This window comes from Malania oleifera, chromosome 3 (assembly GCF_029873635.1).
Source record: "Malania oleifera isolate guangnan ecotype guangnan chromosome 3, ASM2987363v1, whole genome shotgun sequence".
NCBI lineage: Eukaryota > Viridiplantae > Streptophyta > Magnoliopsida > Santalales > Ximeniaceae > Malania > Malania oleifera.
In genome coordinates this window covers 107,086,863-107,102,663 of record NC_080419.1, presented here as the reverse complement: position 1 = coordinate 107,102,663, position 15,801 = coordinate 107,086,863, and the positions used below count along the sequence as shown (strand labels likewise).

At 36.7% G+C, this 15,801-nt stretch overlaps 1 protein-coding gene across 3 annotated transcripts in view; it reads right to left on the bottom strand.

Annotated features, from left to right (window-relative positions):
- The window catches only part of LOC131151917 (proteasome subunit beta type-6), a 32,891-nt gene that overhangs the window by 2,050 nt on the left and 15,040 nt on the right, over positions 1-15,801 (bottom strand). For all 3 annotated transcript variants that reach the window (XM_058103415.1, XM_058103414.1, XM_058103413.1), the window contains one exon: positions 9,415-9,526. In XM_058103415.1, coding sequence (XP_057959398.1) covers positions 9,415-9,526 — 112 coding nt within the window. The remainder of the gene's footprint in view (positions 1-9,414; positions 9,527-15,801) is intronic.

The window sequence follows — 15,801 nt, the reverse complement described above, 5'->3', positions numbered from 1 at the left end:
AAAGGCTATGAATTATGTTATTGCTTTGTTGCTCACTTGAATGCCAAATGCCCCGTAGGGGTCACATATATATAGGATAGAGAACTGATTCCTATCAGGACTGTAAAATATCCCTTCAAATCCTAACTGATTTAGGACTCATATTAATTAGAAATCTCAATTGATTTAGGAATCCTAACATTCCCACATCCTTCAAATCAGCCTTGTCCTCAAGGCTGAGCAGCAATAAACCCCACGAATCTCTCCACATTGTAGCTGCATGCACAATGGCAATTATCTCTTTGTCCGTCATGCCAATGTGGGGTGGAGAAAAAGCTTTTATTGATAAAAGCAATGGGGCGTCTGTCTTGCATTAAAACTACTCCAATGTCAACTCTTGATGCATCAGACTCCAATGATGAACAACTTGTTGTAATCTAGCAAGGCAAGAACTGGTGTGGTGGTCATTACGTGCTTAAGCTTGACAAACCCTTGTTCAGCTTTCTCACTCCGTTTGAACGCATCCTTTTTCGGTAAGGCAGTCAGTGGAGCACTAATTGTTCCATAATCCTTGATAAACTTGCGATAGAAACTAGTCAACCCCGAAAATCCTCGCAGCATTTTTATTGTTGGTGGAATAGGCCAGTTTGTAATCACTTGCATTTTAGAACGGTCAACCGAAATACCTTCTTGGAAAACAATATGCCCAAGGTATTCCACGCGCTCGAGCAAAACTGCATTTAGATTTCTTAACAAACAGATAATGCTCACAAAGAGTGGTGAGTACAGTTCGCAAATGACCTAAATGATTTGGCAATAAAGGAATGTGGTGATCATGCGTTCGCTGAGGTGGCAATCCATGTAGCTCCTCAAGTAGGTCAGAAAATTCTGAAATAAAAGAGATTCTAGGCCTTCATCATGCCCGAATTGTTGTTGTAACTCCTTTGATGCTCGAAGTTGTACCAAGCAACCACGTTGCTCCTTTTTAAGGATTATCTCCATACGATGGCTTGAAATTGTAGTGACATTACCACAATGTTTGCCTTTAAGGGTCACTCTCTAGCCATTCACGGTGAACATCATAACCAATTTAGAGAAATTCCAAGCTATATCACCTAAAGTCCTTAACCATTCAATACTCAAAAACACTTCATAGTTCTCTAGTGGCAACCAAAAAAAAAAAAAAACAACATACAGCCCATGATTTTGCATGGCAAGTTTAACCTTCGTACACTTGCTTTGAAATGTCAAGGTCCGTCCATCTATAACCCTCACATCAAACTTTTCACATTGCTCCACAAGATAGGCTAGTTGCTTAGCAATTTTAGTGTCCATGAAATTATTATTGCTACTCGTATCAACTTAAGATAGTGACAAGTTGGCATTTTAGGAAGTCACTAATTTTCATGGTTTAAGGATTAGCATCACCAACTAATGCAAGAACTGAAGTAATAGATTCATCATTATCATCAAATTTCATACCTTCCTAATTTGAATAAGGCGGTTCATCCTCAACCTCTTCTAGCCCCTCCACTAATTCAATCATCAAGAGTTGTCCTTTTTGCAACGGTGCCCTCTATGCCACTTCTCATCACAATGACAGAATAGTCCTTTTGTCATTCGCTCTTTAAGTTCCTTCTGAGTCAATTGTTTAGCAAAGGGATTGTGAGGAGCAAATGGTGTGATAGTGTTGCTATCATTTTGCTTGCATATGGTCTTGTTAGAGCAACGTCATTCTTCTCCCAACTTTTCTTCTTCTAACCATGGAAAGGAAATTGCAAGAGTCATAGTTCGTGGGCCAATGCACTTTGACCTCACACTGAATGTCGAGTACGAGACCTTCAATAAAAGTACTGATAAGTTGGCTTTAGTTCCAATCTTTAGTCATGTTCAATAGGTGCTCAAATCGTGTCTGATACTCCAAGACAGTGCTAGTTTGGCATATTTTAGCAAGCTCTTCATTGATATTCTCATATTCAATATGCCCAAATCGGACAAGCAATATAGAAACAAATTCTGACCATGAAGGCATTCCATATCAAGCTTCAAAACAATCATACAATTTAATAGTATCGCCATCCAAACTAAAAAAGGAAATCTCAACATTAAATATTTCCAGAGTACGATGAAAGTGAGTATTTTTCAGCCCTAGAAACCCAACCAGTAGGGTCATCATTGTCCCATCAAGGAAATTCCACTTTCATAAGGACCATGATCACACTCTCCTTGATAACCTCCTTCACACACGCACAGCTACTCTCTATGATTAGCTGATGTAGAGACATCATCTTCTCTCTCTTTATGGGAAAATGTACCGAGTAGTTTAGAGAGCAATGTCTGCATCTCTTCAAATTGAGACTAAAACATATTGCTACATTCAGCCTTAGCCTAGCTTCCCTCTAGGACTGCTGAATTTTCTGAGAGCATTGTGCATGGGTGAAGATCACAAATTCCAAAATCTTGCTTTTGTTGGAGGATTAACGGCATCCACAAGAATTCTAGCTTTGTTACCAAATTATAAGACCCTGGGTTTCTATTGTGAAGAAATTGGGAAAATTTAAAGAATGGAAAATATTAAAAGAAATAGTGTTTGATCACTTCAAGGAGATTTGCCTCCAAATTAGCCAAAGGCTATGAATTATGCTATTGCTTCATTGTTTGCTTGAATGCCAAAGGCCCCATAGGGGTCACATCTATATAGGATAGAGAAATTGATTCCTATTAGGACTGTAAAATATCCCCCCTTGAATCCTAGCTGATTTGGGAATCCGAACAAACATATAAATAATCCCAACACTAAATAAAATCCTAATTGATTTAGGACTCATATTAACTAGAAATCCCAATTGATATGGGAATCCTAACTAACAAACATTAAATAATCCTAACATTAAATAAAAGCCTAATTGACTTGGGAAACATATTAATTAGAAATCCCAATTGATTTGGGAATCCTAACAATGAAATAATAATGAGTAGACATGGAATAACTATTACAAAAAAAGAGCTTTAGAGGGCCTCCTTCCCTGCAGCAGATTGTTGGTGTTGACTGTCAGTTAACAGAAACAGTAACGGTAACAAGTAGCATGACGTAACAGTAACGAGTGTAACAAGAAACAGGAGTAGCAGATGTTACATAATGGGAAGTGGGTGTAACGGTCATGAATTTTTTTCAAGCACGCACAACCTTGTGCATATTAGTGTATTTGCATGTTTTAAGTTTTTAACCCTTCTTAGAAAGAGTTTATTTGTATTTTGGATCCTTTAGTTCAATTAAGTTGTTTGGTAAGGGCAAGAAGTTTACATTTGTTTTAAACCACCATTGATTGAAAAACTAAGTGTGTGCATATTTATAATTTCTCATTATTCTTATGCATGATAAATTCTTATGTGTGCTAAATTAATTTATAAAACAAAATATATTATACACTTCATTAATCTATTAGACACATAAGACATGAATAATTCAAATATACAATAACTAGAAAAAACAAAAACAAAAAAACAAAAAGGTTGAAGACTTGAAGTTGAAAAATATAGAACATAAATACCAAATTTCTAATATTATCAAAACAAAATATTTTCCTAACAAGTTGGTATTTTCAAATTGTTAATTAATGCATCTTTTTTACTATTTAAAAAATAGTAAATTTTTTTTTCATTATCATCCTCGTTATAATCCTTTCGCCCTCTTGCCACATAGTATATTGAGAATGATTTTTTCCCACACGGGGGAGGTGGTGGATATAAAGTGAGAAGAAAAAGTAAAAAATAAATATTTTTTTTGGCATACGAATCCTATAGCGGTTAAGTAACAGTCGTAGCAGCCTTTACGTAACGGTCGCGGTTCGTCACAACTGCTACGGCCGTGATTTTTCTTCCCACCAATTTCATGGTATGTAACGATATCGGAAGCCCAAAAAACCGTCAAGTAACGGCGTGTTACGTAATGGCCGCGGCCATTATTTGAAACCACTTAACCCTATTTAGCGCCACAAAGCAAACAAAAGCCTTTATCTACAAAGGAATTTTGGCCTCCCAAAACCCCCGATATAGAGGAAAGAACACATCAATCTTAGTAGATGAGAAAAAATAAAGATTTACCAAAATATTCCCCCAAAGTGTCCAAAGACTAAACTTTACTAGATATCATCACTCCTACCAGAGAACTGATAATCCTACAATAAAATGAATAAAGAAAGACAGTTCCTCCACCTCTCTATCGTTCAATGATAGTCTCAAGGTAAAGCATTCCTCTAAACAACAAGAAAAGAGGAAATCACATCATTATGATGAGAATAAAGGCAATAAAACTAAGCAAAGGAAGAAGATAATGATTCTCCTCTTATCCAAACATCTTCCCAAAACCTAATATAGTTACTTTACAAATGCAATTTTCAAAGGAAGAAAAAGAGGATAAACCTCCGAGGAGTTTCAGAAGAGCTTCCAACGCCCAAATTAGCATCCCACTCATTATGCAAGCCAAATTTACTTTTTATTACTAGGTACCAAAGAAAATTCACCTCCAAGGGTAACCTCCACAACCACTAAGCCCACAATGAAGTGTCTTCAAACACCAAATTACCAAGACCCAACTCACTTCCTTCTTTAGAACTACACAACACCCCCCATCTAACCAAATGATCTCACTCCCCTACATTTGACTAGAGAAAATCCCTCATAATCCTCTTTATCTTTTGAGTTACCCCTCCCGAGATCCTAAGAAGATATGAATAATACAACATAATGCTCAAAATTGTGGGTTGAATAAAAGTAATTCTATGGCTTCTACCTCCTAAAGAAAACAAAGCTCCTTCGAAACCATCCTACCACTTTGCATCCTTAGATATCAATGATCACAAAAGGCTAAAGAACTAGGCTTTCCACCCAAACAAACTCCTAAATAGATCAAAGGCCAATATAAAACACCATACTCATCTAGGGAAGTCATCTCCAAAATCCTCTAAAGACAAACACTAATGGGCCCAAAACAACTTTTTCCCAAATTAATTATACGAACAAAGACACTCAAAGATTAGCTGAATGGTGAGAAGTTTACAAGAGAGTCAACATGGTCATCTAAGAAAATAATGGTATTAAGACTTGATATACATTGTTAGTCCACAATCTAACAGCTTCAGCTTTTAGTTAAAGTGGAAATCAAATATGGTATCATTGCAACAGTTGACAAAGGGACTTGGTTTCCAGTCTTGTTGCCTGTGTTTATTGTTTGTTTGTTAAGAATTATCTTATTCCCAGTAATGAGTGTTGTCTATCTTTCGTTTTAACTCACCATGTACAATCTGCTGCACATGTGGGGAAATATTAAGGCTTGATATATATTGTTGGCACACAACCTAACAGCTTAAGCTAAAGTTGTAATCTAACAGTATCATTTGCAAACTGCAAAAGATGCACTACAACCACCTCCTTGCCCACCTAATACCCCTCACAACGCCACTATCTACAGCCATATCTATTATCCAACTCAAAACATCCACCGCAAGGACAAAAAGTAAGGGGGCTAAGGGATCCCCCTTGCCTAGCTTAGTAACTTCCCTAGAAGAAGAGAAACCATAGTAATCAAAGGCGCAAAGCATACTGAGGTGCAAAGGGTACTCGGAGCTGAGGCATGAGGCACCTCGTGCCTTCAAAAGGTGAGGCCCAAAATTATTAAAATTGTGTACAATGCCTATTTGATGGGTAATTGATATATGAACACATCAATATCAAAAGAAAAGAGTAAAATAAAAGATTACAAAGCCTAACAACCAAAATTCCTCCTCGATCATCACTTAAATTGATAAATAAATTAAATTCAGGAAAATGTATAGTTTGTATACAATTTCCAAACAAAACAGCAACTAAATTCAATAAAAAAATTATACATCAAGTTGCATTAAACTATAAATACTTCAGTCTACACAACTAATTAATTACATATTATATAATATTAACTTAATGGCTTAATGCAAGTTAATATCTAACTGGCTGTGAGCAGGGCAGCCTGCCAACCACCAACAGGCAGCAGCAGCAGCAAAATACTGAGCCCTGAGGCTAAGTTTCGAAGAAGAAAAAGAGAAATAAGAACATGAAGAGCTGGCAGTAAACCTAACATGGTCGAGACTCAATCCCAGTCACTCGAGACTTAGTTTCGAAGAAGAAGAAGAGAGCAGCGAGCCCTTGAAGAAGAAGAAGAAGAAAAGGAAGAAGAAGACAGCTTACCTGCTTGAAGCAGCTTGATGACTCACGAAGACTGGAAATGACTACTCACTGGTTTGATGTCTCTCTCATGTTTGAAGGCTCCAGCGAAGGCTCTCTTGCTGGCGAAAGGCTTGAAGACTCGAAGACGAAGGTCTAACTTTGAAGACAAAGGGCTCTGGTAAAGGCTCTCTTTCTGTTGAAGGCTCGAAGACTTGAAGAAGAAGGTCTGTCATGCTGGTTCAAGTCGAAGCCTCTCCTGCACTAGGGCTAGGGTGCTTCTGTCTGGCTCTGGCTCAAAGTAAATGTTTTCTTTCTAAAATGGTATTTTTTTTTAAATGTTAAAGGTCAGATATAGCAAGGTGCGACTCACTGCGCCTCATTGCACTTCTTGAAGGTCGCCTCAACTCAGCCCTGGTGGGGCGCTAGCCCCATCGCCCCTCTGCACCTCGTGCACTTTTGACTACTATGAGAGAGACAATCTTTAAGCTGCCCAGATAATCACTGGTAAACAAACATTAAACAGGCACCGCCTAATCCAACTTCCCCACTTAACTCCAATACCTGTCCTCCTAAGCACCCTATCCAAGAAACCCAACTAAACCTATCATAAGCCTTCTCAAAGCCTAATTCAAACACAATGCCACTCATCTTCCTATAACAAGCATCCTCCACTAACTCATTCGCAACCAAGATAGCATCCACAATCTGCCCCCCTCCCACAAAAGCAATTTGTGCAAGAGTAATAGTATCAGTAAGGACGGAACTTAACCTATTAGCAACACCTTACGCTTATACACAGTACCAAACTAATGAGCCTAAATTTCAAAACCTTAATACACCTATATTTCCTCGGCATTAGAGAGATGAAGGAAGAATTCACTCTTTCTTCAATTTATCATTACCATGAAACTCATTAAAAAAAAAATTCATTAAATCCCCCCACACCACATCCCAACACTCCTAAAAAAAATCTATATTAAACCCATCAGGCCCAGGAGCTTAATCCCTCTCAAGAATAAAAACTACTGCCCTAATCCTCCTCCTGAAAAGGTCTCTCCAACCAAAACTTCTAAAAATCCGAGATAGGACACACGACAACTGCTCAATCATAGGAGGCATTTCTAAATCTTCCTCCAAAAAAAAATTTCTAAAAAATTAGTAACCTCTTCTGCTATCATCCTCTCATCAGTCACTCTTGACCCATTCCTCAACTCCATCTCTCTTATATAATTACACCTCACTAGCCCATTTGAAAAAATTTAGAATTGCAATCCCCCCACTTCCTAGCCCATTAAATTTCCTTTTTCTTGCCTCCAAACTATTAACCTATATTGGAAGAACACTCTCTTAACTCATTCTTCAAGCCCACTATCCTCACTTTTCCTCTTCAAAAAGCCCCTTCTTGATCTCCCTCCTCTCTAACACACACAGCTCACACACAAAATGCTCCTTTTAAAAACTCTATATCCAAACCCCTTTAAGTTCCACTTTTTTAGCTCCTCTTTCAACCCTTTTAGCTTCATAAATCTAAAAACTTCAAATCAACAACATGATAAGTACTACAAGACTCCATTAACAAATTATGAAAATCATGATGGTCCACCTGAAGGGGAGTAGGGCCCCGTATAACCTTTCTGGACTCCAACCAAACAATAAAATGATAGAAAGAGCGCTAGCTAAAATCTCTTGAGTGAGATCAGGAAGTTAAATTGACAAGAATGTTTTAAATTGATAAAAAGCCTAAAAAATTTGCATTTTCTATGGAGCCTTCGTAGTTATTTACTCACATGCTCTTTACTACAGGATAGATGTCTTTAGAAAGATGTTAGAACATGTGTTTTTCCTCAAGTCATTTGGCTACAATTTTTACAAGTAGAATTGGGATTCTTCCAACCTCCTAATTTTAACCAGTGGTCTCAAATTGTATAACTTTTAGAGTAAATCCTTGGATAGACATTTTAATGCATTTTACTTCCACGTCATCGTATCAAAATTTCATGGGCGAAATAGGGGCTTTTAGTTTGAAAATTCTGATTTTTCGGAATATTATTTTATAAAGATAAAAAAATATAATAATAATGGTATCATTAATTACTAGTAAGCCCAAAGAAAGCATCTGTGTACAAATTTTAAAAATAGTCTTTTCAAATATAATATCGTACTAATAGTTGACCATACAAGAAAATCTTAGTACAAACAAATGCCAAAAAAAAAAGAAATTTTTGTCAAATATAAAATCATACTTGAGGAAAGTCTATTAAGGATATTTTTTTTAAAAACAGCTTAAAAAGCAGAGCACATTTTAGACAAATACAATATTTTACACAATTTTATACATTCCTACTTCGATATATAATACATATTGACAACAGAAAATAAATAAATAAAATATATATATATATATATATTATAGTTATATCCAGCCAAGCAAAAATACATAAATAGAACTCAAGCAGGATTGAAGTGTGGTGTTTTTTTAGGTGTTCAATATCAATTAGACAAGGAAATATAATTGAATTTTCAAAGCATCCAAATGATCCAATTTTCCTTTTTATGTACTGTAAAGAATAATCACCATATGTTCACATTTATGGAACTCATTCCATCCAACACTGGTATTTCACTCACATGCTAATATTCATGCAACAGAAAGCGTACTGAAGAAAGCAGTTCAAGTAAACATATAGTGAGCACATAACACATTAAAGAACATGGCACTAAGTTTCTTTGTTAGACACACTAATCAAGTACAGAAGCACAAAACTATTTCTATCGTCAAGCCATGACCTAACTTCAACAGGATAAGCATTCAATAAAAGACCAATGATATATAGAATTTACTGATGACTATCACGTAGGCAAACGAGCGATAATTGTTATGGATAACAAAGCATAACTGTTACATTCTACACCCATGTGCAGATAAACATGCAGCAAATAACCACAGCAACAGATAAATTAGCCAAACATATTAAGGCAGTTTTTTTTTATTTAATGAGCATTGAAAACGATATGAGAAAACTAAAATTATTACTCCCTGCAAAAATGTTTCCAACTCTGTCCTAAACAATACAAACTATGAGGAAGAGAAAATTCATCCCTGCGAAAATTATGATCACAAATGTAACATCATAAAAAGAAACAAAATGAGAACTGAGCCCTAGCACAAGCACAAAAGAGAAAATATATAATTGGAATCATACAGAAAAGTTCTTTACAGAAATAGCATACCTCCAATAGCAAAAGGCTGCTCTATAATTGTTCCACCAAGAGGGATTCCATATATTTTACCTCCCTCATACTTATCCCATCCACCAACAATTAAGCCAGTTTGTAGCATGTTCTGCAGAGTGCAAAGGAAAATAAAAATTTATAAATAACTATGTGTCAAGGTGAACTACAAAGACTCAGCATGAAAACAAAATGGCATGGTCATCAATAGGATTTTAAAACAAAAAATAAATACAAGTAACACAACAGTTCAACGCAGCATTCAAGAATAAAAACAAGGAAACCAATATCACCACCCATTCCCATTCCATATGAGTTGGAAAGTTTTTATATCAGATTACCGCTTCTCTTAAAAGCTAAGCTGTTTGGTTGTGGGCTTAAAATCTATATCAAGCTTTGACACACCCCCGCACGTGTAGCCCACTTGCATGTGGAGAGAAAAACAAACAATAAATACACCCATTATTGGTAACAAGATAATTTTAACCACGACACAATAAACGCAGGCAACAAGACTAGAACCCAGGATCACTTGGTAACATAATTGTGATACCATGTTGGATTACCACTTCAAAAGCTTAAGCCATTAGGTTATGGGCCAACAGTCAATCTCTTAAAAGTAATTAAGAAATATAACCAAGATTGCAATTTCATTCCCTTCATCATCAAATATATTCAGAATGTCAGCATTTTACAACACTCTTACTGAAGTTTCAAAGTTTTCACTACATCTCTTGCCAATTGAATCATCAAGTTCCCATTGAAACAAGATCCACACAAGGAAAATCACTTGCCATTCATTGGTTATTGGGAGCATCCCGAAAACGTTTGGGTAGATATATGGCTTTCAAATTAAGTTCCAAATTAGTGGATGCTGCCAAAGGGAGTGACGATGTCATACGCTAAAAGGAAGAGACTCATAGAATGACAGAGGAAAATAGAAGCTATAAAGCTTTTTCTTTATTTCACATTTGCGTTTCTTCCCTTTCTCGTATTGTGTTCTTTTGCAGTAAGTTTTATTCTATAACAATCAAACCCACTCCCCTACAACAACCACATGGACATTAGAAACAACACAACATGGTAATATATACACTCATATAATAAAAGTTTAGGAATTGAAATTTATGTTTAGTTATATACGAATTACTTTATCATCGTGCACTCAAAAATAAGACAAATAAAATAAACAGGGAATAGCTCACCAAGATCTTTTAACATTATTTCAACAGATCACGAAAAATTGTTAAAATTGCTTTCTCATGCATAACTTCAAATCATTATTGCACACAAATTTCACACCACCATATTAATACTCTGTTATATAGTTGAGTCTTTTCTTTCTCAGCCGTGAGTTGTTAAATGCAACCACAAATGATATTTTGTTCAAGAGACCAATAATTTACTTTCACCTTTGTTGATGACATGTCAATATGCATGGTATGGAAATCCCCATGTCCCACAACAGATGAGCAAATAAAACCAACAATTGCACAGACATGCAGAAATAGAAGACTCCAAAACAGCTTATCCACACCCAACAACCATACCAAAAAATCATACAACAGGTTAAATGTATAGCATGTGGAAGCACAAGTATAAGAATGGCTAGAAACATCTCAAGTCAAAAGGATAGGAAGCATTTTTCCTTCAGAAGTTGAAGGGTTGAATGTACAGCAGAAGCATCCGAAATGTGTGTGCACATGCATGCAAATAGAATGATAATGAAAGACATCTAGGGTGCGTTTGGATCCTTAGCCCATGTTTGGTGCATCAAACTAGTAGAATAGGACTGGCTAAGAAAGAATGCTTAGCCATTTATGTGGGATAAGGCTGGCCAGTACCCCCCAACCGGCCAGCCCCAGCTAGCCAAAAAAAGATATTAAAAGGACTGTGTTGCCCTCCCCCCAATCTTCTTCTCCAGCACTTGACTCGGCTAGAAATGTCCTCATCGGTCCCTCTTTGTTTTTCTGGAGATTGATTTGAACAGCAAAGCAAATGAGATGGTCCACGAGCTGCTTCTAACCAAATCAGTTGAGAATGAAACCAAAGTAAGACAAATCCAATTCTGTGAATACAATTCCATGTTTTGACAATTCATCCTTCGAATATCAAAACTCAGATGCAAACAAATACTAATAACTTGCTGCAACAGAAGACCATTGAAGGCACTCTCTCCCGATGTATGTGTGCTCTGTTTCAAGAACTTTGAGACAGCTTCTCGACACCTTTAACACTGTGATTTTGTCTGGGGGATTTGGAATAAGAATTTTGGTATTGTGGGAGAGTGTTGGCTATGCCATCTGCATCAGTGGAAGACTTATTAGCCATTTCTTTTACAGGTTTTGGTAGAAGGGTAGGGTAGGGCAGGCTTACAGAGGTGTGGCTTATTTGCAGCTTTATGGGGGATATGGATGGAACATAATGCATGGATATTCTCTGGGGAAAAAAATTAACTTGGGAGCTGGTCTGGGAAAAAATCCAGTATCTGGCATCAGTGTGGTGAATTGGTTATAGGTTTTTCAGAGGGAATAGATTCCAGGAGATTTAAAGAGATTGGAGGAATGTGCTGGCTTGTCGATTTTTTTTTTCTTTCTGTAGTAAGTAGTTTCTTCTAGTTTGTTCCAGATTTTCTTTAGAATATGTCTCATTCTCCCTCTTGCAAATTATTCTCTTATTATTGAAATTTTATTTTGCTTAACAAAAAACAAAAGTATAGGAGAAGCATGCGCAAAATGCAGTTGACTGCATATAAAAGCTATTAGAGCCCACTAAAATTGAAGAGGAATCAGGTTTTTTTTTTAATTATTATCAAAGAAATTTATTAGAGAAGGAAAATAAAAGTACAACAGAAAGAAGAAGTAGAAAATAGGGAGGATAAGCTACTCTACCCAAAACATAAGAACAAGAACAAAATGGAAAAAGAAACCAAAATACAAGACGTTAAAATAAATAATTACAGAACAGCTCTACTGGACAAAACAATCCAATCCCCCACTGTCAATCTGCCAAAGGTAAATGCTGAAAGAAACCATTCACCGAAACCCAGAGCAACGCGCAGAAACACTACTCTACACCAAAGCAAATTATGAGAAGTAATTCAACTTAGAAAATTTTGGGCATTTCTCCCCAACCAAATGCACCAAAAGATAGCCATAGTTGAGCAGCGTCACATGCCTTTCCCTCCCCTTCTCAAACCCCCTAAACATTAAAACACTTCTAAAGAGGAAGGTCAAACCCAATTCTCTCCAAGAATGCCAAACAATTTCCTCCAAAGTGTCCAAGAGAAATGACAATGTAAGCAAAAGTACGAATAATTCTCCCCACTCTTAAAGCAAAGGACACATATGTCAAGCAAAAACACTTATTAGGTCTTTGCTTTGAACCAAGTCATTAGTGTTAATTTTTCCCAGGATTGCTGTCCACATAAAGGCCTTAATCATTGAAGGAATCTTAACTTTCCAAACAAAGAGTGAAGGGCAAAAAGAGTAACATTGGGATCGTACATCAAATAATAGAAAGATTTGCAAGAAAATTTCCCAAAAGAGCCTAAAGCCCAGACTCTTTGGTCACTCCAAAACTGAAGCCATAAAGAATGAAGCACATTAATCAAAGGGGCAAACTCATTGGTCTCCCTCTCTCATTAAGGTTCCTCACAAAATGAAAATCCATGAATACCCACTCTCTTGCAAGAGGAGGAGGGTAGAGATGGGGTATCATGAAAAGATGATAATTGAAAAAGATAAGGACACATAAGACCAAAGGAGAATCCCCAATCCACAGATCCTCCCAAAAATGGATTCTCTCCCTACTACCAAAACTATAACGGATATTAGGAGAAAAGAAGTAATAACTACCAACAGCCCAAGACTACCAATTCCTCGTCATGCTTCAAGGAAGCAGGCATGGGACTGTCTCCTAAACCAATGAGCTCTTCCAATGTAAATATTACCACTCACAAGCAAGGTTGTTAACATTGGACCCAACATGGGATCACTAGAAGGGATAGCAAGATAAAATCGAGGATTGTAAGATTCAACAAACAATAAAAATAGATGTAAAAATGCATTTTTATGTTATTTTCCATAAATTTAAACATTGTAAACCGAAAAAAAAAAATTTGTCTCACAAGTGTTTAAGACTAGGAAAAGGAATTTAGTAAGGAAGAAGGAATAAATACTTGTAAAAAGAAAAAAAGAAAAACATAAATTTTAACTCAAATTAATCAACAAACAACGATACAAAATGAATCTTAACAGTTAAAGAAAAATAGCAAACAAATAACAAAATCCAAACTATCAAGCTAGCTCATTGACATTAGTGTCAACCTTGAAACCAGTATTTGGTTCATGAGCATCATTGAGATCATCATGGGCATCATTAAAACCATCACCACCACCATTATCTTTATTATCATCCAATGCACATTATTAATGTTTGAAGTCTTTTTATCAGCCAAAGGGATCTTTATTGAAGACCATCAAGGGGCCACCCACATACATCAACAAAACACTTACCTGCTCTGCAGGATGTCAAATCAAGAATTACAAGTGAGTCAACTGACGACAAACCACTATGCCATCTAGTAAGAGTAGCAATCTAGTGGTCTTTAAAAACATATAGGGGCATCGCCGTTCCTTTGAAAGTGCTGTTATTCTTTTCCCTCTACACCAACCAAAAGATGGGAAATGAGAGACAAGGCTTTCTTCCTCTCTTTACTAGCACAGATTCCTTTCCAAGCCCAACTACCACTGTTATAGAAATAGACCACTACCGTTTGATTGAGGAAAGTCCCATAGGCTTGTAGTCCAAGAAAATTGCAAGCAGATGTGATCTAATAGTTTCCACACTTTCTACACAAGAATTTTCCCAAGAGTCGCCTCTCATGCAAAAAAAGCACCTTCTGGTTGGGCCCACAGTTTCCCATATGACCTTCCAAGGAAAGTTATCAAAAGTTCCTACTAGGGGAGTGAGTTTCCTATAGAATGATTTGACAGTGAACGTCACTGCATCCAAAGCCCACTTGGATTGTTTGGGGTGTTACATCATTGAACTTCATAAATAAAGCAATCAATAAAATCAGTAAGTTGTTCTATTTCTCAATCTAAAACATTCCTAATTAAAGGAATGCTCCAAATATTCCCTCAGTCAAAGATTCGGACATGATTACTGATGAAGGCATCCTTGTCATGAGCCAATCTGCAGTTAGATGGGAATTCGGTACCAAAGGGAGATTGACCACAACATATGTCATGCTAGAAGAAAATATAATCCCCATACCCCACTCAAAAACTGGTGCAAGGGAAGAAATCCTCCCAACCTTTGTTAGATGAATTTCCGAACTCCAACACTAGGTGGCCCTCACCCAACTTTTCTGGTCCAACCATTATGAATTTCTAGACTCAAACACCATGTGGTTCTCTCCCAACTATATGTAGAAGACCATACTTGGAAGCAAAAACTTCACTACATTATCTTTCTCTTTCATGAATATCCAAAGCCATTTTCCGAGGAAAATGTCTATAGAAAGTCAATAAGGATTTTAGCCCTAAACCTCCATATCTTAGAGGATGTTCAACAACCCCTTGTTTTACCATATCGTATATGAATTCCTTCCCTAAACTCCCCCAAATGAATCTCCTTTGAATTCCTTAAAACCTTTCAACAACTAATCAAAGGATGGGCAAGAGGGACATACAATATACCAGGGAGACTAGATAGAGTGCTTTTACAGGGATAAGTTTCCCACCTTTAGACAGATAATTCATTTTCCAATCGCGAGATTTCTTTCAAATCTTTCAATCATTGGGTCCAAAACACCTTTATCTTTCAGTTTAGCACCAAGAGGAAGGCCAAGGTAGGTAACTAGAAAAGCCCCCAGCTTGCATCCCAAGAGACCCACAAGGAGAGGCCCCTCAATTATGTCCTCCTACAAAATAAGTTTGCACTTTCCCAAGTTCACCTTTAACACAAAGACTGTTTCAAATCCAAGGAGGATGCACCTAAGATTAAGGATCTAGTGAGGGTCATTTTCACAAAAAATAATGGTATCATTTGCAAATAGGAGATGAAATACTTCCATTTCCCTCCTGTTCAAATGCTAAGATCTTCGACTCTTCGAGGAAGCCCCCCTTCAAAAGCTTTTCCCAACGTAAGTCTTAATCTTCCATAATCAATATAAATGATATCCTCTTTGCCTAAGACCTCAAGCAGAGCGAAAAACATTTGATAGGCAGCCATTACCAGGCACTAAGAAGGATGGAGTTTGAATGCTTTGATGGATCAACCTAATCCACAACTCCCCAAAAGCCATTTCTTTGAGATTAATTTTTGAAGTTTGAACCATTTGATGACATCAATATAAAAATAATTTTTTAGCCTATAATT